Genomic DNA, 24,492 nt, shown 5'->3' with positions numbered 1-24,492 from the left:
AATTAACAGTGTTAACAATGATGATGACAATGACAGAGATACTAGAGTCATGAGAAGAAGTTGCTTTCTGCAAGGAAGGCAAGTTTACATTTGAATATGTGACTTGGAGATACTAACAATTACCTAGTGGGCAAATGATAGTATGGAACTCATATGTGGAAATAAGTGATTGATCAGTGGTATTAAATACATATAATAGCAAGAATCAGGTTGTTACAATTTAAAAAATCACAAAAGTCCTTGAAGAGAGCTAGAATATATTCAAGAGGACAGAGACTGCATCTTGTAAAATATTATCTTTACACTATCTAGATCAATGACCAAGAATGAGTGACCAATAATTACTAGTTGCAGAAATAATATTTTGCAGAAGATAGATTGAAGGGCACCAAGGAAGGTGTGGATAGTGAGGGGGAGGATACAAAGTGCATGAGGAATGGTTATTTAATATATATTTATAACAAAAACAATAATCATTAGAAGAGAATCTAGACTAAGTTTATTTCATTTTGTCTTTTTTTGGTTAAGATCAGAGAGAACTGTGATGCTTGAAGACAAAAAGTATGATGTGGTGACAGAGTGACAGTTTAAGGACACTCAAGGAAATAAATTAAAGGAAGCAAGATTTTGGAAAGATAGAAATGGTTAAGTAGTTCATTATTTTACCGGGAAATAGAGTCTGTAAATAAATACATATTTAGGAGATTCTTTTTAGAGAAATTACGGTGTCTAGATGCTTATAAAACGATGAGATAATTCATCTGAAAAGTTTTCAGATTACATATTCAGAGTCTAATCATGCCCTCCAAGATTCCAAATGAACTGATTCATTCACATGTTTTTCACTCAGTATCATCTCACAGATAATACCTTTGACATAAACAAAAAATGCAAGCAAGCAAGCATCATTTGGGTCGTGCTTGAAACATTTGTTAAGTATTCTTGGAAATATTTTAAATAAATGTAGACAAATATACCAAAATAAAGGAAGGAATATTTGATTGGGTATCTGATTCAGATGGTACATGTGGATGAATAGAAGGGGTTCATATTTTCAGACCAGCATTGCTTTTTGGCAGCAAAATGAAAATTACTGTTTGTTTGATGGGGTGAATAGCTGAAGAAATATAGAGCAGCTGTAGATAATCAGGGTTTGTTTTTGTTGTCTAAACATCACTAAGGTAAAAAACCTGTCTCAGAAAAAAAATAAAAGAAACAGGAAGGACCCTAACCTAAACACTCACTATGGTTTCATAGAGAAACACTTTTATTCTAATTGTGGTTAACATGCAAACAATGGCTATCTTTTATTCCTTTTCACAGAAAACTTTTACGAAAACTAAATCTGCAAGACACCTTCTGAGGCTTATCAGCCAACAAAGTCACCTGGATTTCTTTTTTGATGGTATTGTATGTTTGGAGTAGAATACTTGTATTTCTAAAAAGTTAAATGAGACAAGGAGAAAGTAGAAATATACTGATATGTAGGAAGAAAACAGCAACTAGAGTAACTAAGAAGGATAGAAAAAACATACTTGTTTTGAGCCACTGGTAGACAAAATGCAATGACAAAGATGATATCAATTGCAGCTTTCTTTTTTAGAAAACAAACCATCAATTACCATTTTTATGTCATCAGTTTTATACATTTTGGGATGTTTTGAGAAATCCACATTAAAGGACAGTGGTTACAAATACAGGCTTTTGCTTTAGATACACACGAGTTTCAATGCTAAGTTCAACAAGTGCCTTCTGTGCAGTTGGGGGAAAGTTAGTAACCCTCTCTGTGCATCAATTTCCTCTTCCGTGAAAGACTCAAGGTTGTTGTGAGGATTAAATGAAAAAGCCTGTTCAGAGCCAGGTGCACGGTGATTGACACTCAGTGAATAGTAGCTACAAAGGGTCACATCAGTTTTGACAACAAGACATGTTCTATTTAGGTGGACATAACAATGATCTACCTTTAGTTATATGTTATTCCTTTAAAAAGAGGTAAACAATAGCAACTGTAAGAACCCCTCTTCATTTGCTTCGTATGAAAATAGACCGTTTAATAGTCTTTTGTTCCAAACTAAAGTATTTACTTAATCACTGAACAAATATAATATTTAGAAAATATCAGAACCAGTTTTTTGTTATTGTTGTTTGAGAAGGCACCTAGCTCTGTTGCCCCGGCTACATTGCAGTGGCGTGATAACAGTTCATTGCAGCTTCAATCTCCTGTGCTCAAGCAATCTTCTCACTTCAGCTTCCCGAGTAGCTATGACTACAGGCACACACCTGGCTACCTTATAAAAAAAATATTGTAGCAACAGGGTCTCACTATGTCTCCCAGGCTGGTCTCAAATTCCTGGGCTCAAGTAGTCCTCCTGCCTCCTGCGATGGCCTGCCAAAGTGCTAGGATTACAGGTGTAAGCCTCTGTGCCTAGTCTAGAACCAAATTATTTTTAAAAGATGACACTAAAGATTTTTCAAAGTATATAATGAGTATAGGAAATATTAGTAATATTAATAACTGTTCATTTTATACTAATAGTTTGTCATTCTCCTTGATAAAAATCTCCTTTCACTTCATGCTTATATGTTTTGGTGGCATAATAGGAGAAAAGTCAAAGGAAAAGAAAAAGTAGGAGGCAACAATAGAAGAAAATGAGAAAAAAACTGATATTCATAGTGTAGATAAATGCTATTACGCAAAACTTTACTATGCTGATGAATAATTTTGACAATGAAAGAAAATTAGAAAAAGTATATACATTTTTTTAAGTAATGGTAAACATGAAGAGGATATTTCTAGGGCAAGTCAAAGAAAAGAGAGAAAAAGAGAGAAAGCTTTTAAAATAACCTGAGATACATTCATACATCATTAAAAAGTGAGATCCTGCATTAAATACACCAAACAGCATTATAGGGATAATGCTGTCTAATTCATTGTAAAAGCAAAACATCTAAAGCAAATCAACTTTATGACTAGTGTTGCACTGGCAGTGCTGATGGTCATAATTTTCACTGTGGTTGTGAGTGATTCATGAATGGCAATTGCCACTAAAACTGAAACCAATTATGTAGTAAGCCAAAGTTTGTTCTATTTAGGAAGTTTCAGAACATGACTGTTAGTGAAACAACTAAACATTTTATTAAGAAAAGTACCTTTCTGCTGACAAAGATAATTGCATTTTAGTGTTTATGAAAAAAAAAATGTTCACACCATTACCTGAAAATGCAAAGCCTGTAACAATTAATACAAAATTTGGAAATAGAGATCTGGATGATTTTGTATAGTGAATTATTAAGGCAACGTATGTCATTATAGAGATGTTATCACACTATCATAAATACTATCTCACAGGTCAGTAAAGACTCTGTAATTTCAAAACATAATAAAATATCAACTTTGACATTATATAAGAAAAAGAAAATCATAAAAGATAAAGAAAATATAAAATTAAGAATGTCATTGGTTTTTCTCTATGGAAATTATAAAACAGAAATGATAATATCTGCACAATAATTCAGAAGACAGTTATTTATGGACATTGAAATTGCTGATATATTCAGATTGCCATGTTAATGTTGTTAAATTAAATTAGCAGGAGGCCATTAGTCTGAGGTTGTCTCTTTGAGTTTCTGCAAAACAAACTACAACCTAACTTAGTATGTACACAAACTATAATAAAACTTAGGAGTATAACAAACAACAGAGCTTCAGCTAATTATAAGCAGCTGTGTTTCAGCCAGTCACAGGCAGGCAACCAATCACAATATTCCAAAATAAGGCAGATGCCTAGCAGTATAGCCAATCAGGAGACTCCCTAAAGTGCTTCTGTGTTTGGCTCATAAAAACTTGCTCAAACTCAGGCAGAGCTCTCTGAACCTTTTCTGGTTCTGAGTGCTACCTGATTTATAAGTCATATCTGCAAAAATAAACTCTGCTAAATTTAATTTGTCTGAATTAACAGTTTGGTGTCAGAAGTGGGATGTGGAGGAAACCTCCCATGACCCTCAGAAGCACCAAGTGACCAAGCATTATGTCCATTGCTCTCTTGCAACAAGTGAAGGCTGTGGGTGAGTTCTCTCTTAAATTTGAGCTCCTCAAATTTGTGTTTTGAGCTTCCTGATTTTATGTGAACAATTATTGGATATGACTGTGCCCAGGCTCATACTGAACTTCATAACAAAACTGGATTGGATCCAATAGGTAAGGTTACTACATAAAATTGTAGGTCATCTGTATCCAAGGTATCTAGAACTCCCCCATCTGGAACACCAGCTGATTTCATATATAAGAACTATGGACCTAGAATCTGTGTTTTTCTACAGAAATGGGTGAACTTTATCAAAGGTAACTTAGAGTTACATTGGCTACAGCGAGAAAACTCTTTAGAAAAAGCATGATGCATGTCTTTGTATCTATGGGACTAAGAGGTCCTCCTTGTGTGTATTTTAAAACCCAAACTGAGAGATTTCAAACTAGAACCTCGTGCCCTGAGATTCTTGCCTTTATTGTAAACAGCCAGGCTATTGGAACAGAAATTGCCCGTGTTTTCACCAGCCATCTGATGAATGCACGCACATTGGCCTGGAATGTTTCCCTACTGGAGAAAGTACTTAAGGGCTTGACTCCCAGGACAATAACCAACCAATCCCTCAGATAAAAAAGCATATTTCCATGGTGGGAGTTTCAAGTCAAGCCCCCAAAAGTCTACAGTCTTAATCTATCCAATTGATATTTGGATCATTTTCAGAAAAACTTTTGTTAGAATTAGTTCTGTTTTTTCTATTCAATCCTGCTTCAACCAGGGGAATTACTCGGTCAACTAAAACCCCTCATCTCAAACCCCTGATGACATGAAAAGCCTTACTTTTGTTTTAAGTGCTTGTCATGGCCATCTTGTCTTAACTGGGCTTTTAGCTATGCTGTTCTTTCTTGGTTTAGGCAGACTACAGTATTTAAGCCTAAAGTTTAAGCTCTGTGACTTTAAGATGTAAAAACTTAACGCTGTCTTCTGTAGGACCTCATAGATATCATTTTAAAATGCAAGTATAGAGAAAATGATAATGATGAAGGAGAAGGAGGAGAAGAGGGAGGAGAAGAAGGTGAAGGAGAAGAGAAAGAACAAGGAAGAAGGAAGAGGGAGGGAGGTAAGGAAGGGGAGGGAGGGAGGTAAGCAAGGGAGGGAGGGAGGGAGGAAGGGAGGGAGGAGATGAGGAGGAGGAAGAACAGTAGTAGGAGGAAGAAGAGTAGGAAGAGGAAGAGGAGGAGGAGGAAGAGGAGCAGCAGGAAGAGGAGAAGACATTTGAAAATTGAACAAATGAAAAAATCTTACAAGTTTCCCCACAAATATTAGTAGAATATTTAGTCATCTAGGAAAGCAATCTTGTTCCATGGACAAGAAAAAGAATTTGACTCTAAATCTTTAATAAATTAGTGAGTTTCATATTATTGTACTTGAAACATGGTTTAAATTTTCAAATAAAAGCTATAAGAAATGTTTCTCTCCATATATTTTTGTCTAATTGTCTATATGTTATGTATGTGTGGTATTTTTCTACCAGCTTACAGGATTGCCAAAATTAAATTGTAAAAGAGTTCTCTTACATTGGCTTAAAAAAATGAGCACTTTCGTAAATCAGATATTCCTAAAACTCTAAGATAGAAACTGACACAAATTATTTTCAAATTTACATGATCTGGGATAGTCTTTGGTAAATAAAAGCTAATTAAAGTGTGTGAGTTTGATTAAAGCAGGTACATCTCCAGATTTCTCAACATTAGACATAATTCAGATGCACAACTTTTTCTACCTAGGTTTATTAGTAAAACAAGCTTATGTTATCTCTATATTACAAAATGTCAGCAATGAAAATAACTTAAGACGATAGCTGGTTGTTTGATGTCTCATCTTCATAAGCAATCCAAGCATAATCATAAAAACAAGTGAATTAAATAGGTGTAAGTAATCTAAAATTCCCATGTGAATGATGTCCTTATACTAGCTGGTTTTAACGTTCTTATCAGCAAGAAGAGAAAGTTGGCCATGCACGGTGGCTCACACCTGTAATCCCAGCTCTTTGGGAGGCCAAGGTGGGCAGATCACGAGGTCAGGAGATTGAGACCATCCTGGCTAACATGGTGAAACCTCATCTCTACTAAAAATACAAAAAAAAAAAAAAAATTAGCCAGGCATTGTGGCGGGTGCCTGTAGTCCCAGCTACTCGGGAGGCTAAGGCAGGAGAATGGCGTGAACCCGGGAGGCAGAGCTTGCAGTGAGCCAAGATCGGGCCACTGTGCTCCAGCCTGGGCAACAGAGCGAGACTCTGTCTCAAAAAATAAATAAATAAATAAATAAAAAGAGAACGTTGAGGCTACGGGAAATCTGTACAAACAACAATTTAAGGTGGCCTACTAAAAAAAAACCTTTTAAGGACAGAGATAAAATTTTGCCTCTTCTACAGTTTCTCATTACAGGACTAAAGATGGTTTAAACTGTTAGTACACATGTTCTGTGTCATACCAAAAAAAGTGTACTATGAAAAAGTACATGTTTCTAGAAATTATGATTCATAGATTTGCCAATCTACAGGAAGCTGGTGTGATATAGCTCAGTTGTTTGCTTCCTAGTGTTCCCTGTAAATTAAGGTCACTAAGAGTTCATTATTTGAATTCATACATGTAACTAAAATTACTAGAAATAATTAGAAAAACCATTCTAAATCCAAGTATATAAAGATGGTAAGCTATGCTTTTGGTAAGAAAAGCTATAAAGTATAAAGTTGTGTTTTTGTTGTTTGTTACGTAAAAAAGATTTTTTTTTGTCCTAAAGCATAAGAAATGGCTGTTTCAAAATGGGAAAAAGAAAAAAGTATAAAACAAAAACTGAATGGACTTAAGGGTATTATAGATGGAATGGACAGATATTTTATGTGTGATCAAACTGGCTGCAATTAGAAGGGAATTATTTTTAAGTCTTCCAAAAAAATAAGCATTTATATCAAAAGTACACTGATACAAAACAAGAATTTGATCCTCTATGTTAAAACAAGGTTTTCTTGGAGTATTGGTCTGCTTTTAGTAGAAAATTGTAAAAGGTTTTCCTTTTAGATAATTGACCTAGGAAACAAATATTCTGTGTTTTATCAAGATAATTTCCTATGCTTCATGCAGTCTGTATGGGATCTTTCATTTCTTAAGAAAAGTGAGTTCTGTTTATTAAATGAACTAAGGTTTTTCTTTCCTATAACTATGTACCTTTCTGTATTTGTCTTTAAGTATTTTAATTATCACTCTAGTTAAATGAGTAAGCATTGTTTCACATTGCCCTGTGATCCTATTTTAATCAAGTATTTAAAACCTCTTATTTTTCAAGACTTCCCAAAATCAAAGTCTAAATTAGGATCTTTTGACTTTGAACTAACTTAGGGAGTTTTCCTACAGGCCATAGAAATATCTCAAAAGAATTTTTTTCCTTCTCTTTATTAAAAGAGAGGTGTAAAACTAATTAGGCTTATCTAACATGTTAAATCGCATGGGAAACATTGTCAAATAATAAGTGATACTAAACCTTATTTCAGTTATATTGTATGATATGTAATTAATATGTGTTTGAGAAATTATATAAAATTCCAAGGAAACTGATAGTTGTAGTATAATGCTGTCAGTCATAATTCTAGTTATTACCTTAAATTATTTTATGTTGCAAAAACAAAATTTTCTTGCCAGTTGCACTATAATAAACTGTAATAAGATCTTTAAGCCATGGCCATTTTAAGTCTTGTCATCTGTAGATAGTTCATTGTTTTATTCTGCTACATTCCTGAAAGCTATTACAAACAGCTGTAAGCCTAAAATATTTTATCTTTGAGGGGATTCACGGAAAGGACTCTAACAAGTACAGGTTTCTGGTAACTTTAAGATCCCATCATTTGACTAGGTAAGAATTCTCAGAATTTTAATGAAGAAATTGATTGGCACCTAAATTGCTAACCCAATATCAAGTAGAACAAGAATCAACAGAATGCCAAGAAAATGCTGTTGCAGATTTTCGTGGTTAAGTCAGCCAATACTGAAATTGTTAAGATACTGTGTTAGTTAATTCTGCATTGCTATAAAGGAGTACCTTAGGTGGGATAATTTTTTTTTCTTTTTTTTTTGAGATGGAGTCTTGCTCTGTCACCCAGGTTGGAGTACAGTGGCCCAATCTCGGCTCACTGCAACCGCCACCTCCCGGGTTCACACCATTCTCCTGCCTCAGCCTCCCGAGTAGCTGGGGCTACAGGTACCCGCTACCACGCACGGCTAATTTTTTGTATTTTTAGTAGAGACGGGGTTTCACCGTGTTAGCCAGGATGGTCTCAATCTCCTGACCTCGTGATCCGCCCGCCTCGGCCTCCCAAAGTGCTGAGATTACAGGCGTGAGCCACCGCGCCTGGCCAGGTTGGATAATTTATTAAAAAAAAAAAAAAAGAGATTTATTTGGCTCACGGTTCTGCAAGCTGTATAAGCATGGCACCAGTATCTGCTTGGCTTCTGGTGAGGCCTCAGGAAGCTTATAGTCATGAAAGAAGGAAAAAGGGAACCTGCTATATCACATAGTGAGAAAGGAAGCAAGAGAGTGAAGGGGGAGGTCCCACACACATTTTAACAATGAGTTCTCATGTGGACTCATTACCAGAGGTGGAGCACCATGCCGTTCATGAGGAATCCATCCTCATGACCCAAGTACCTCTCACTAGGTCCCATCTCCAACACTGGGGATTACCTTTTAACATAAGATTTGGAGGGGACAAACATACAAACCATATCATATATGCAATTTAAGTGAACACAGTAAGATTGACCCAACTCAAATTATCTATGACAACCTATTTAATAAACAGTGCTATATACCTGAAATGAAGAAACAAATGTGTTATTTAAAATTAAGTAAATTCGATGTTAATTGTACACCCATGGAGGATCCAGATGACCACTTGGTCCTTCCTGAGTCCTTAATCTTCCATTATTTAAAACTATACACTCCATGAATCATTATGGAAATTTCAAAATGACTTAAATTATGAAAAAAAAATCTTGGAGTGACTAGTCTAAAATTGCTAAAATGGTTTGTAAGCACTTTTTGGTTTGTCAAATCCATAATTCTGGGAAGACAATCAAGTCTTTAGGTGTTGCATTTCTACCTATAAATCATTTAAACTTTTACAGATGGATTTAACTCAATTGCCACCTTCAGTGGGATATCAATGTGTTCTTGTAGTTTGTATGTTTCCTGGTTAGACAGAAGCTTTCCTGTATAGGAAAGCCAATGCTATGACAGTAACTAAGACATTATTATAAATGTTTTTCTTTTATGGGGTATTCTTGAAGAAATTTCCAGTGATGGAGGTACTCATTTCACTGGGCAAATCATCAAACAGTTAAATAAGATATTACAAACACAATGGCATTATGCAAAACTAACTGAATAGACTGGATTGCCTTGGGCAAATGTATTACTGCTGTCCTTGATGGCAATAATATCTATTCTCCCTGGAAAGCACCAATTATGAAATCTTATAAAATAGTCACTGAGGCCTTTGCCCATAATAATAGAGCTGCCTGTATCTCCTGTTCTTATAAATGATGAAATATTGCCAAGCTTTAATGTATTAGCCAGAGTATATGTTTACCATGTAAAAAAAGCCCTTTGTTACCCACCAACTGATGATAACCGCATTTTGCATGATCTAGGACACAGAATGGCTCTTTTGGAAGTGACACTAGAGAAAGACTGCCCCTGAGCCCCACTGGAGGGAATGATACCAAGCTCTTTTAAGCAATCACACTGCAGCAAAACTTTATAACCTTCAGTCTTGGCTCCCTATCTCTCAACTCAAGAGGACTCCTCCAAGACTGCACATCTTTTGGAGACCTCAAGGCAAAACTGACCAAGGAGATTTCTCTTCAGAAGAAGACGACATCCTAGATGTGGCCAACTTTCCCCAAAACAAGGATCAAAACTTCTCCCCTCTCTCATTATGAAAACTTTGTCTTAAAAAAGACAAATAAAATAAAAATTTTTTCTCTGTGTTTCTTTTCTGTTTACAAATGGTAAGATAATGCCAAAATCAAGATTTCATAGTTGATAACTTCTGCAGAAAACCTAACTGAATGTTGACTATGTCATGTTAAACCAATATCCCTACATGATCTTAGAGATCCTCTAGTTCACCCTGAAACAAAAGTTACTGATATTCCAAATGCGACCATTTTCTCGTATTGCAGATTTGGTTCTTCTATAGGGTTAGACTTTTAGATTCACATATTCATATTCCTTGTTTAAAGCTAACAGTAGGCAAAACATATAGTGAGGGTTTTGCAGTTAATTATGCCAGAAATTGAATAAGAACAACAAAAAATAGTTTGGCATTTTGTAGACAAATATATAACCCTAATTGTTGATGGGCTCTAACCATGCTATGATTTGATAATAAAGCCTTGGATAAATTTTAGTGCTTTCCTACTAGTGACCCTTAAATCACAAGACATCTTAAAGGGAACTGTCTGTTGTGGCTCTTGAAGATATATTTTTATTTGTAGAGAATTTAAAGATCTGCCGTGTGCTGATCTTTTTGACTCCATGTCTCAAAAAGAGGCCAATGTGGGTTAGGCATTTTAACGGCACCACTCACTCCATAATCAACTGGAAACTGATCATTGATCTATACAATTCAATTTTCAATGTAAAATAAATAAGATTTTTTCTAGCTGTAAATGAGCATCTTTGGGTAGAACACTCCTTTCCTGGCTTGCCATAAATATAATAAAGTTATGGTTAGAAATCAGCCTCAAATATTAACTGATATAGCTGACTATATTGCAAAGGCTATGGCTGCCCAGTACATTTCTTTAAATTCTCTTGATAAGGTTGTTTTCGATAGCAAGATTGTTTTGGACTACCTGTTGGCTGAACAGCGGGGAGTGTCTACAATAGCTAACACCTCTTGCTGCACACGGATAAATACATCCAGTATAGAAACTAATCTGCAAGAATTCAACAAACAAGCTATTTGGTTAAAACAAGTAGATTCCACTTCTGGTTTTTTTTTTATTTATTTGATTTTAATTCATATGATTCATAGGGCTCCTGCTATGGAGTAAACAATATGGGGAAAAGAGAGAGAGATCAGACTGTTACTGTGTCTATGTAGAAAGAAGTAGACATAAGAGACTCCATTTTGTTCTGTACTAAGAAAAATTCTTCTGCCTTGAGATGCTGTTAATCTGTAACCCTACCCTCAACCCTGTGCTCGCAGAAACATGTGCTGTGTCGACTCAAGGTTTAATGGATTTAGGGCTATGCAGGATGTGCTTTGTTAAACAAATGCTTGAAGGCAGCATGCTTGTTAAAAGTCATCACCACTCCCTACTCTCAAGTACCCAGGGACATAAAACACTGCATCTGCCTAGGAAAGCCAGGTATTGTCCAAGGTTTCTCCCCATGTGATAGTCTGAAATATGGCCTTGTGGGAAGGGAAAGACCTGTCCATCCCCCAGCCCGACACCTGTAAAGGGTCTGTGCTGAGGAGGATTAGTAAAAGAGGAAGGCCTCTTTGCAGTTGAGGTAAGAGGAAGGCATCTGTCTCCTGCTCCTCCCTTGGCAATGGAATGTCTCAGTGTAAAACTCGATTGTATATTCCATCTACTGAGATAGCAGAAAACTGCCTTAGGACTGGAGGTGAGACATGCTGGCTCTTTAAGGCATTGAGATGTTTATGTATGTGCACATCAAAAGCACAGCACCTTTTTCTTTACCTTGTTTATGATGCAGAGACATTTGTTCACGTTTTCCTGCTGACCCTCTCTCCACTATTACCCTATTGTCCTGCCACATCCCCCTCTCCAAGATGGCAGAGATAATGATCAATAAATACTGAGGGAACTCAAAGACTGGTGCTGATGCGGGTCCTCCGTATGCTGAGCGCCGGTCCCCTGGGCCCACTTTTCTTTCTCTATACTTTGTCTCTGTGTCTCTTTCTTTTCTCAAGTCTCTCGTTCCCCCTGACGAGAAACACCCACAGGTGTGGAGGGGCAACCCACCCCTTCATCCTTCAGTGTCTTGGTATTATCCTTCTGATAGTCATTATAGTAGTCTGCCTGGTACGCTGTATTTTCTCAAGGGTCTTAAATGCTTGTGCGTAGCCATTCACTGTGTATCAAATGGTCTCACTTTGGTTTGAACAATAAAAACACAAAGAGAACATAATCATTGAGCTGACTCGATACTGTACCTTGTGAGTTCCATACTGAGACCAAATATATCCACTATGATGGTGACAAACCTTAGCATCAATGCCCAAGGTTTGCATCAATCTCTCAAGATTGAGAGGCTGACCAGAAAAGGGAATTGTCAAAGTAAATAAGCAAGATGCCATAACCCTGAAGTCTTCTTTGTACTTTGAGTTCCTAGATAACCAACTGCAACCTAACTTAGTACGGAAATAAACCAAAACCAAATTTAGGAGTATAACAGACAAATTTCAGCCAATCACAGGCAGCCAACTCATCACACCATACCCAAATGAGGCAGATGCCTAGCTATAGTCAATCAGATAATTTCTCTAATTTGCTTGTTTTTCGCTCATAAAAGCTTGTTGCTCACACTGAAGGGTGGAGCTCTCTGAACCACTTTTGGTTCTGAGTGCTGCCCAATTCATGAATTATTTATTGTGCAAATAAACTCTGCTAAACGTAATTTGTCTAACATTCTTCTTTTAATAATGTTGAATTATTAGGATATACTTTGTTAATATACATAATGTAATATAAAGATAATAGATTAGGCTAAATTGTTACAATTATACCACTTTGCTTTTCATTGTTCTCTTTTTCTCCAGAGTACTTTTTGCTTAAAGTGGATTGGATGTCAAATAGACCATCTTTGTCACTTCTTACTGCAAGTGTGTAAATTTATAAGTAAAAGACTACTCATCTTCAAAGTTATACAGGGATGGCTTTTTTCAATATTTCTTCAGTCAATTCCAGTGTTTTATTCACTTGGTAGACAAGAAAGCCTTCTTTACCTGTGTAGTGTAATATTAAACAGGGTTGTCCAATTAAAATATAATGTGAGCCACATATGTAGTTTTAGAATATTTAGTAGCCACATTTTAAGAAGTAAAAAAGTTTTTAGTAATTTAATCTAATATATCCAAAATGTTATAATTTCAACATATAATCAATATACAACTTCCTAGTATAATATTTTATATTCTTTGCTTGTTACTACATATTTGAAATCCAGTTTGTAATTTACACATAGAGCACATGTCAATTTTGACTAGCCACATTTCAAGGGCTCAATAGTTCCATGTGGCTAGTTGCTAACACATTGGACAGCATAGGTTCAGGAGAAAGTGTTTTGAGTCAGAAAATTTGGTATTCCAATCTACCTGCTCAGTCATCCATGTGACATGGTAAAGCTTTTTAACCTTTCTAAAAACATCATGTTTTACATCACAGTGTTTTAAAAATATTAAATGAGACAACATACATAAATTCTTTTTTTCACAGTTTCTGACCCTTAGGAAACATTTAATAAGTGTCAGATCTCTTCCTCTAAATCATTCTGAAATTTCTCATTGTGTTTGAAAAAAGCTTTTTTGTCTATTCAGTATACATCACACATCCATCCATCCATCCATCCACAATTCTTTGAAAAACTAAAAACACTAATGAAAGCATCTTTATTGCAGTAGTTACATGTAACATTTTATTTAACTCACTCTTCTTCCCCCACCCCCACCATCCAGAAACTCCTTTTTCTCCTATAGCACTATCAACAACAACACACTATACAAATTTGTGATTCATAATGCTTCATATTGACTTTCTTTCCCCCTTTGCTACAATGTCAGCCACATGATGGCAGAAATCCTTCTCTGATTTATTCAACAGATATTTCAAGCACCTAGAATAGTGCCTCAAAAAAATGGGCTTCAAAAAAATATTTCTTGATGAATGAATGATTGAAGAAACATTTTTTTCATCATGCCAATGTACATTCTTTTACTTTTGTGTCACCAACCTGTGAAAACACCTCCATTTATTCACATACGTTTTCAATGTGGTGATTGAAGCATCACAGAAATCCCAAATGTTTCACTTTAATACTCTCAGGATTTAATTTTATTATTATCATGACTACTGGTAGTAATTAACTCCTCTTGAGTATCCAAACACTAACCAGTATTAAACAGAAATTTGTTCTGAATTGGCATCACAATAAATTCCAATGTATTGTTTAAAATTCATATAAAGAAGAATTTATGTATCATATTCTTTGTTATGTTTCAGTATAACTTTAAAACCTACTGAAGAGATATTATTATTATTATTATTTATTGTCTTCACTTCTATCTGGTGTACAACTCCCTTGGTATTTTCTAAATAATCAGTTCTAATTCCACACTAGATTTCATATTGTTAGGTTTTTTCACTAGATTTGATTACATTCATACTTTGTCGGAACGATTTTTCTAAACTCCTTTATTTTGAAAATTTTTACATTTATACCAAAGTGGAAATAATAGACTAATGAACTCCTACCTACCCAAAACCCAGCTTTAACCATTTCAACCCATGGTGATGTAGTTTGGATATTGGTTCCTGCCTAAATCTCATGCTTAACTGAAATCCCCATTGCTGGATTTGGGGCCTGGTGAGAGGTGACTAGATCATGGCGGAAGATCCCTCCCTTATGGCTTGGTGCTCTCTTTGTGAGAGTGAGTTCTCTGGAGACCTGGTCAGTTAAAAGTGTGTGGCACCTCCTCTCCCCGCCACTCTCTCTCTTGTTCCTGCTTTCACCATGCGTTGTGCCTGCTCCCCCTTCACCATCTGTCATAATAGCAAGCTTCCTGAGGCCTTCCCAGAAGCCAAGCAGATGTTGGCACTATTCTTCCTGTAAAGGCTGTAGAACTGTGAGTCAACTAAATTTCTTTATCAATTACCCAGTCTCAGGTATTTCTTTATAGCAATGCAAGGATGGCCTAATACACATGGTCCATCTTGCTTTGTCTATGTTTCCACCCACATTTTCAATACTACAGAATTATTTGAAAGCAAGCCTGGTAACAAATTGCACTATCTTTAAATACTTCAGTATATATTTTTATCAGATAATGACTTTTTTTTTATTACTGGCATATTACATTTAACTACACTTATTATCATATCTAACCAATAGAAAACATATTTTATGTAAATATTTACTTAACTATATATGCACATTTGAATTAGAATATATACTTGTATATGGAAATATATATATATATCTCAACAATATTTTTAGTATCATGACAAAAATGTTTGCACTTGTATGGTACACAAGTGTCAATAGATAAGAATAATTGATGCTCACTTCCAAATCAATGCCTTCTACAGGTGCATCTGATTGATAGCTTTCATTCTAAGTACATGAGAATTTGAATGAGATTTGGCTCATATAGCTGGATAATAAACCCAGTCACAGTTCTCTAAAGAGCAATGAGAAATCTGATTTTTGTCCATCATGCTGAGTTCTGTTTCTTCCAGGGATAACTGTTCTTTTCCTCTACTTTCTCTTTCATGACATTGGTTGTCTTCAAATGTGTGGTGACTCTTGGTTATTCATTTAAACTCATGAATGAAAGCCTCTGTTGCTTAGCACACAATAAAGAATTTCAATAGTCAACATAAAGAACTGTTTTCCCAACAGACTTCTGTGATTGGGAGGATGAATAGAAGCTGCTTTGGATGTAGGTTGAGCATGCAGGCAAATACACTTCCCCATAGGGCAGGCATTCTCATCCTTGACCACGCACTGGAATCCCACGCAGAATTCTTAAAAATCTTCATGCCCAGGCTACAGCAAAGACCAATCAAATAAGAATATTTGTGGGTGGGACCCAGCTATTAGTACTTTCATTAAGTCCCTAGATGATTCTAATATGCAGCCAAGGTTCAAAACCACTCCCTATTGTGATGATCCTGTGTAACCCCAACTATGACATTGACTCATTTTCAGGCTGTAATTATCTCATGATTATCTTTCCCCAGGCAGATGTCCAAATTTCTTTAGACTGCCCTTCCCTGACTTTATCCTGAGAGAGAAAGCCATTTATGCGAGCAGTTGTGTTTAGAAGCAGTGATCATTGGTTGAAATGTGAGAAGCAGGGCCAATTTCCCTATTCCTCCAAGTGGTGTGAGTGAGTTCCCCTGAAGAGTTCTTCACAACCTTTCTTAGAATTTGTATTAGTCTGCTAGCACTGCCATAACAAAATACCAGAGGCTGAATGACTTAAACGACAGAAATTTATTTCTTCACAGTTCTGAAGGCTGGAAGTCCAAGACCAAGGTGCCAGGAGATCTGATTTCTCCGGAGGCCTCTTTCCTTGGCTTGCAATGACTGTCTTCTCTCTGTGTCCTTACGTGGCCTTTCCTCTGTACTTGAAGATTCCTGGTGTTTCTCCTTCATTTTATGAGGACAACAGTCCTATTGAATTAGGACTGTTATGACCCCATTTAACATTAATCACCTACTTAAAGACCGTATCTCCAAATAGTCACACTAGGATTAGCACTTCAACCTAAGAATTCTGGAGGAAGGGAGCACAATTCAGTCCTTAACAGTACTTTTTACTTGGATCTTAGGATATCTGTATATATGTGTAGCTTCTTTGGGAAGACCTATAGTGAACTATTTTTCCTTAACTTAGGATTTCTGATGTTCTTCCTCCATTCATTCTGATCCCATTTGCCTTTTTCCTCTTCCTCCTACTCTACCTCTCCCTCTTCCTCCTCCTCTGCCTCTTTCTCCTTCTTTTTCTGCCCCAGCTCCTCCCTCATCTTCTCCTTCTTTTTCTTGGAATGCCTCAAAAATTTCTTGTCAAACAGTTGAATCTTTAAAAAATGTGTTACAATACAGTCATTATATGTTTTTGTATATGTGTGTGTGTGTGTTTGTGTATGAGTGTGTGTGCAAGTATGTCTTTAAGTGTTTGTGTATGTTTCAGTGCATATGAGTAAGATCAAAGTGGGTCCAAGAATAATGGTCTGGGAATCATGTGAGGGAGTGCTGGCTTTTCTATATCTAACTCCATATCCCTGTCCAACCTTCTCAAGCAAATGATTTAGTAGAAGTAGAGGAGTCTCCCTCTACTCTATCAGAGACCAGGGTGATACAAATCAAGAGTGAAATTGAGGTTTAGTGGCCCTGAATATGAAGGTTAAGGGGATCCAGGCAGAGCTGTTTATAAGGAAAGAACACACTACAGTGATGTCCTGGAAAAGGGCTTGGATTCGGATCCATACGCCAGGGTTCCCACTCTGGCTTTGCTACCCATTTTACAGGTTGAGAACAACCATAATATCTGTGTTCCTCATCTCTGATATCAGAATAATATCGGTCCTGTCTGCCCATAGGAAGTACATTTATCATCTGCATAACCTGCAGGACACTATCAACCAAATATCAAATTGAGTTGTATTTATTGAATACTATATGTCTTAAATTGCTATTATACATAGGAGAGCATTAGCTTGCTAAGATTATTTGGGGGTGTTTTCTGACCTTGAGTGGTGAGTATAGAAATGCATGATAGTAAGCTTGTATGCTGTTATCAGTCAGCATATTTGATTCCTTAGTTATTTACCAAACATTTAGTTAATTCATATTCTCATTCCCAACACAATGAATGGTATTTAGTAAGCACTCAGGAAATGCTTAATGCATTAAGTAATCCAAAATACTTCACTGTCAATAAATATAGTAGGGGATAGTTCCAAGTAACCTACAGAAGTATTTATCAGGTGCAATTCAAACTTATTTAAATGCTAGAGGAGACGTAACAATAGCAAAAGATGTGACAGTTGCCTTACTGGAGTTGATAGTCTAATTGTGGAGATGGCCGATTATATCATTTAAAAGAACATAAAGTTATGAAGGAAGGGAAAAAGAGAGACAGCAGCAGCTTTGTGCCTTATGCCTTCATTAATTCAAGCTACATAAATGTCACTCTTGCCATTCAATCTTGTATACATTAAGTCTAAACAGTATTCATGTGTAGACCAGAGAGTCGATTGATGTTTGTTGTTTCTCTCCCCAACTTCGTCAATGTCTCCAAAAAGGCTCATAAATAGCCCTGTGATGGGTATTGAAAATGGCCCTCTTATGTATCTAATTCTTCATCTTGATAACAATAAGTGCAAAGGTCCATAAATACAATTTTAATTAACAGCTCTGTTGTGATGCTTAGAAATAGACCATAGGCTCATTGAATTTGTTGGCCTTCTCATAAAGAATTTTGTTTTTCCCAGAGGGTCAAAATTAATTAATGTCCTTACAATTTATTCAGCATCCCATTATCTCAGAGATGCCTAAATAGTCTCACTCAGCCATATTAGTGTATCAAGAATGATATAATCAGGCTGCTTTGAAGAGAGCACTCTGTAAAATATACTGTCTCAAGTAGTGATTAACAAGGAGGATAATAAAGTATTCTGTCAGAATTACTGCTTTTTTTTTAAATCTGCAGACAACATTGCTTGTATATAACATTACATAAATAACCAGATTCAAAACTTTTCATGTGATGTTTGATGAACATACACAAGCTCTAAAAGTTCAAAAAACAAAAATTAATACTCTTATTAATAATCTTTAATGTTTCCATTAAAAGGTATCAATTGATCACTCGTGTTTTCTTTCTGAACAACAGATGTAAACTTTCTCATATCTATTGACAATACTTTAATCTTGTTCTCAATTGAGCCTGCAGTTTTTGTATCATTAGTATTATTATAGCAGAAGACATGCTCTGTAGTTTTCAAATACCGTCCTAGGATAAGGGAAGATTATGGCAGATAATATCTAACGAGCTCACAGGCATTTGTGTCCACACATTATTGTCCAGATCTTAGCAGAATAAATAAAAGTTGGCTTGTTTCTCATATTTTCTCAAAAAATCCCATATATTCATCTTTCAGAATTATAGAAGTAAAAAAGTTCCAACTAAATGTCAATTTGTTGTTGTGATACTTATCATAATGGAGAAAATAATATGTTTATAATAAGATTTTATAAATTTTGATATTTTCAAAAAGTAAAATACTATAAAACTATGCTGTGCAAGATACTTCACTACTTATAAACTTATTTACACTACATTTTTAGAATTACAAAATCAAATAGAAACCTATTTCTCTTTGAAAATGCATACATTAAGAAAGAATGGGAGTATGAACATACATAAGGCTTATCGATGGCTTTATCATTACTCTGAGGTTACTAGAAAAGTTTTTTCTGCTTATTTATATTTTTAAAATTTTAGAAAAGTTTATTATTTAGTAATGTAAAATTGATAAATAGAAATATTGAAGAAAAAATAAATATTAAAAGGACAAGAATAGTTCAGACCTCTCAAGTGGGAAACCTTAATATATTCACCACGTTTTTCACAAACACACAAATGTGCTACCACCATGTATACTGTATTTTCTTTTCAGGTACAGTTCCTGTTACTTGCTTCTTCTTTTCTTTTCTTTTCTTTTTTTTTTCTTTTTTTTTTGAGACAGAATCTTGCTGGAGTGCAATGGAGTAAACACGACACTGCAGCCTCAATCTCATGGGCTCAAGCCATTCTCCTGCCTCAGCCTCCCGAGTAGTGGAGACAACAGGCACTCCACCACACCTGGCTAATTTTTTATTTTTTGTAGAGATGGGGTTTCACTATGTTGCCCAGGCTGGTCTCGAACTGCTGGATTCAAGCAGTCCTCCTGCCTCAGCCTCCCAAAGGGCTGGGATTACAGGCATGAGCCACCCTGCCCAGCCTTGTTTCTTTTTCTACTGAGTTTATTTCCTCCTCTACTTTAACCCTGTCACCCATTCAAGTAATCTATGTTAATAAACAAGTATGTATCCTTTTATCCTATCCTCCATGCTCACAGTCATTCATAGAAATATCTATGTACAGATTTATACATATGCACAATAAGGGGGTACTAGTTGTTGTCTGCTTTAGAAAAACTAGATCACACTATCTTAACATTTTGCATATTGCTTTACTCCTTCAACACTGTCATTTGGAAATCCTTTCAAATCAACTATACATGACTAAACTCTTTTTAGTGACGGCACAATATTGCACATTGTGGATTTCACAAGTTACCTTGGCTTCCAGGCTGTTTCTCTGGGTTCTCAACAGGGGCAATTTCTAAAGATATTTTGGCTTTATTATAATTAGAAAGAGGAGTGCTTCCAACATCTAGTTGGCAGAGGCCTCAAGTGCTGCTAAACATCTTACAAATGCACAGGTCAAACCCCTAATTAATTAGACTGCCCCAAATGTATTAGCAACCAGGTTGAGACACCTTCCAAACACAGGCTCATCTAGCTCTGGAACATTCTTTCCTTAGGTAACCACAGGTCACTTCCTCACAGCTCCTCCAGGTCTATTGTTGAATGGCATTTCTGTGCAGGGTCTAATTTGACCAGCCTATTTACAGGCCATCCTCCCAACTCCAAGGCACACACCTATCTACTGGCTTTCACACTCCTATGTATTCCATTCCTTTCTTTTTGTCCCCTTAACTTCTAATAAGCCATCTAATTTATTTATTTATTATGTTTACCCATTATCTTTTCCCTCCTTCTGTAATGTAAGCTCTACCGTGACAGGGATTTATGCCTGTTTTATTCACTGATGCATCCACAGGACCTGGCCAAGTGCCTGGCATTTGAGAAAGAGTTAAGTGAATGAAGGAAGGAACATATAAATGATCACATAATAGGCATTCATTTATTTCCCATTATTTCTGCTAAAAGCAATGCTGACATAAATATCCTCATATAAGTCATTATCTGTTGGCCCTTCTATGTCCAAGAGGCCAAAATGCTTTCTAAATTGGGTTTAGAAGCTGACTTCAGGTTTTAAAAGTTGACTTCTATGTCAAAGAGGCCAAAATGCTTTGTAAATTGGGTTTAGGAGGTTTCAAAATATTCTGCTCTAAATTACACACAGTTTACTCTCTGTTTTCTTGCAAAGATTTTCTTGTTTTTATTTGTTACATTTAAGTCTTTACCTAGATTGTATTGCTGTATATGATATAAAACTTGGATTTAATTTTAAGTCCTTCCAGGTGGATAACCAGATATGCCAGCACCATACTGTATCGTCCATCTTTTGCCCACTATTTTAAATATCTACCTTTGTTATACACTAAATCCTTCTAATTACTGACCTTAGTTTCTTGATTCTCTGTCCTGTTCATCTTATAGTATACACTAACTTCATGTTTTTAAGGGAAACAAAAACTTGCGAAAGGGAGCTACAACATGGCAAGTCAAAATGAGTTAGAATATCCAATTTAAAGATTAATTCTACCAGACATAAAATTATACCAGACATAAAAAGAAGAGCTGGTGACAATTCCAAAAATTCAAGGAGGAGGGACTCCTCCCTAACTCATTCTATGAAGCCAGCATTACCCTTATACTAAAATCTGGCAAAGCCACAGTAAAAAAAGTAAACTACAGGCCAGTATCCCTGATAAACACAGACACAAAAATCCTCAACAAAATACTTGAAAACCAAATCCACCATCATATCAAAGAGTTAATTCACCACAATCCAGTAGGGTTCATTCCTAAGATGCAAGGTTGGTTCGACATATGCAAATCAATACATGTGATTCACTATATAGAACGAATTAGGGAAAAATCTTTAAAACAAGAATGAATGTCCATACTGTAATTGAATAGCATGATTCATTCAATCTGCCTAAAATATATAAATAATAAAATTAATGTGCTCTTTTCACTAGTCATATAATGGCTAGGACAATCTTTTGAAAGTTACTTAAATTCCATGTAATCTCGTTCTTTTTTACTGTGCATATGCTTCAACTGTTTTGAAGAACATTGTATTGATTAGGGTTCTCCTGAGAAACAGAATCAATAGGATGTGTATATATATAGAAGGAGATTTATTATAAGGAATTGGCTCATGACATTATGAAGGCTGCCAAGTCCAATATCTGCAGGGCGGACTGTCAGGCTGGAGAACCATAAAAGCCCATGGTGCAGATGAAATCTGAAGACATTCTCTTGGGGATCCTTCTTGCTGCATAGGCTGGTGTTTTTGTTTTGTTTTGTTTTGTTTTTTCTATTCAGGCCTTCAGTTGATTGGAGGAGGCCACATTATGAAGGGCAATCCACTTTACTCGAAGTTCATCAATTTAAATGTTGATCTCATCCAAAACACCTCCAATTTGACACATAAAATTAGCATCACAAATATCTTAGATTTTTTTATCCCTAATAAAAGCTAGATTTCTAAGATAAATTCTGAGTCAGTAGGACTTTTTCGTAAGAGTAAATAAGATTACAAGCTTACTCCTACTTTGAGTCTATTAACTGTAAAGCCATTAAAGATTGCATAATCTGAAATCACAGGGCAGAAAGCAACACTTGTGAAGATTATGCTGATACTCACTCATTCCATCACCACTTACCATTTTACACTTTGGCTCCTGTACTTCAAAATGATGGGAAGGAAATTGGTGGTCAGCCATTTCATTGTTGTGACTGGCCATTGTCACAATAGGATAACTTTTAGCATTGCCAGTTGTATATCTTTGCATATTGCAATCATTAATCTGAATGCCACCTACCTACCCTCCTCCAGTTAGGGAATTTAATGGCACCCTTAGGGTAGAGTGAGTTAAATCTGAGTCTCTTAAAATATGAGTCGTGAGCTGCTTTGTTGTAGCAGTGTCAGCTCTGGGTCTATTTAGTAATTCAGAGTTTGCAATAGAAGGGACTAGCCCTCTTTCCATAAAATCTGCTGAGCTCTGTCCCCACATACACATAAGAAATGCACACTGAAATTCACACAAATTGTTAAAGCAGCCTTTAAGATGAGAGGGTTTCTTGGTCTGGGGATGGCTACTAGATTTACCTGGTGTGTGATCAGAGTCTGGAATTAATGCTTTGGCAGGAATTCTGTTGCCAATGGCCCAGTCCAAATCATCCTCAGAGTCTTGAGTAAGACTGCAGGCTGTGGTCCAGTTTCCTGAACTTGTTTCAAAATTGCAGCTTCCTGTTGTGCTTGTATACTGTGCTGGGGAAGCAAAAACATTAATGGAAGTTTCTGGAAATGTCTATCACATTTGCTACTACCCTATATTTGGGATCCTTTAAAATCAGTATCTGCATATTCTAATTCTTTATAAATACATTTACAGCATCAAGACATTTGTACTCATTGTTAATATTTTAATTGAAGGATCTAGAAGCAGTGTATGAATATTGTCACTTATTCATTAAGGAGTTATATGCATTGACGAATAATATTTATAGATGATAGTTAAAACTGTGTCTACACATGAACAATAAATATAACATTATGCTAATACAAGATTATTCAGGTCAAATAAGTAAACAGCTTCAGTTGTCTGGATGTTTAATTCACTTCCGTCCTTATTCTGATGTTTGAATAGCATAGCTTATTAGCGATGCAAAGTCATTTACTAAAGAAAAGGCACTTTGGGAGAAGTAGTAAACTGTATAGGACACAAATTATCTTGGACACCATACCAATCACTGCAGCATCAAATATCAGAGCTAGTCACTAAATTAAAGAAAGAAATTCTCTTCTAAAAGTGTTGATTGATAACTCATTAAAAATTAAATTATTCACAATGAGAAAAATTAATAGATAATAACTGTATCTATTTCTAGTCACCTGTGAAAAGTGCCATCATGATACCCTGATCTAGGCTTTCATTTTTCTTTTTTTTGTACGTCAGTTAATACTTTTGAGCACTCACTGTAAAACCAGACTGCGTTGTACAGACAGAATGAATGACTGGGTGATTTAATCGGTATGAATCAATTGAGATTGTCATTGACTTTTCCTTTCTTTTTAGAAAGAAAGTTTGTGTTATTTTTAAACTTCCTTCTCGTTCACAACTTTTCCTTAACATACAACCAATGTTAGCATATAGAAATGTAATCAGAAAAAAGCCTTGCTGTAAAAATAGATACTAAATATATGGCAAGCAAAGCTTTAGTATTTCCACACAAAACTTTCTGGATCCCTGAGACTATTTAAATAAAATATTAGCATTTTACTTCTCAAGCATTATTGTATCTTATCCCTACAAATTACAACCACTTGTATTCATGTACATTCCTTTTGTTCATTCTTTCTGACTATATATAATCTATTGCTTCTTGTATGCTTATTTATGGGCTCTGTGTGCCTTTTTTGTGTTTGTCATGCCAGTGTTATATAATATAGAATAGGTTTTTATTATGTGATATGGATAAAAAATGAGACATTCCGTTCTGCTGGTGTTTAGCCAACACATCTGTAAAAATTCAGAATCTTGCAATGGACATAAAAGACAGTCATCATGTGTTCTTTAGAATGATGTCACCTGCACATTCTTTACTAGTTTTCTATGTAAGTGACTCC

At 35.7% G+C, this 24,492-nt stretch overlaps 1 protein-coding gene across 1 annotated transcript in view; it reads right to left on the bottom strand.

The window, feature by feature from the left end:
* The window catches only part of MALRD1 (MAM and LDL receptor class A domain containing 1), a 689,301-nt gene that overhangs the window by 211,074 nt on the left and 453,735 nt on the right, over positions 1–24,492 (bottom strand). Inside the window, exon 31 of the mRNA XM_055354139.2 lies at positions 22,972–23,133. Within this exon, the coding sequence (XP_055210114.2) occupies positions 22,972–23,133 (162 nt within the window). The remainder of the gene's footprint in view (positions 1–22,971; positions 23,134–24,492) is intronic.

This window comes from Gorilla gorilla, chromosome 8, assembly GCF_029281585.2.
Source record: "Gorilla gorilla gorilla isolate KB3781 chromosome 8, NHGRI_mGorGor1-v2.1_pri, whole genome shotgun sequence".
NCBI lineage: Eukaryota > Metazoa > Chordata > Mammalia > Primates > Hominidae > Gorilla > Gorilla gorilla.
The sequence above is the reverse complement of the archived record's forward strand: the minus strand, read 5'-3'. Positions and strand labels throughout refer to the sequence as shown.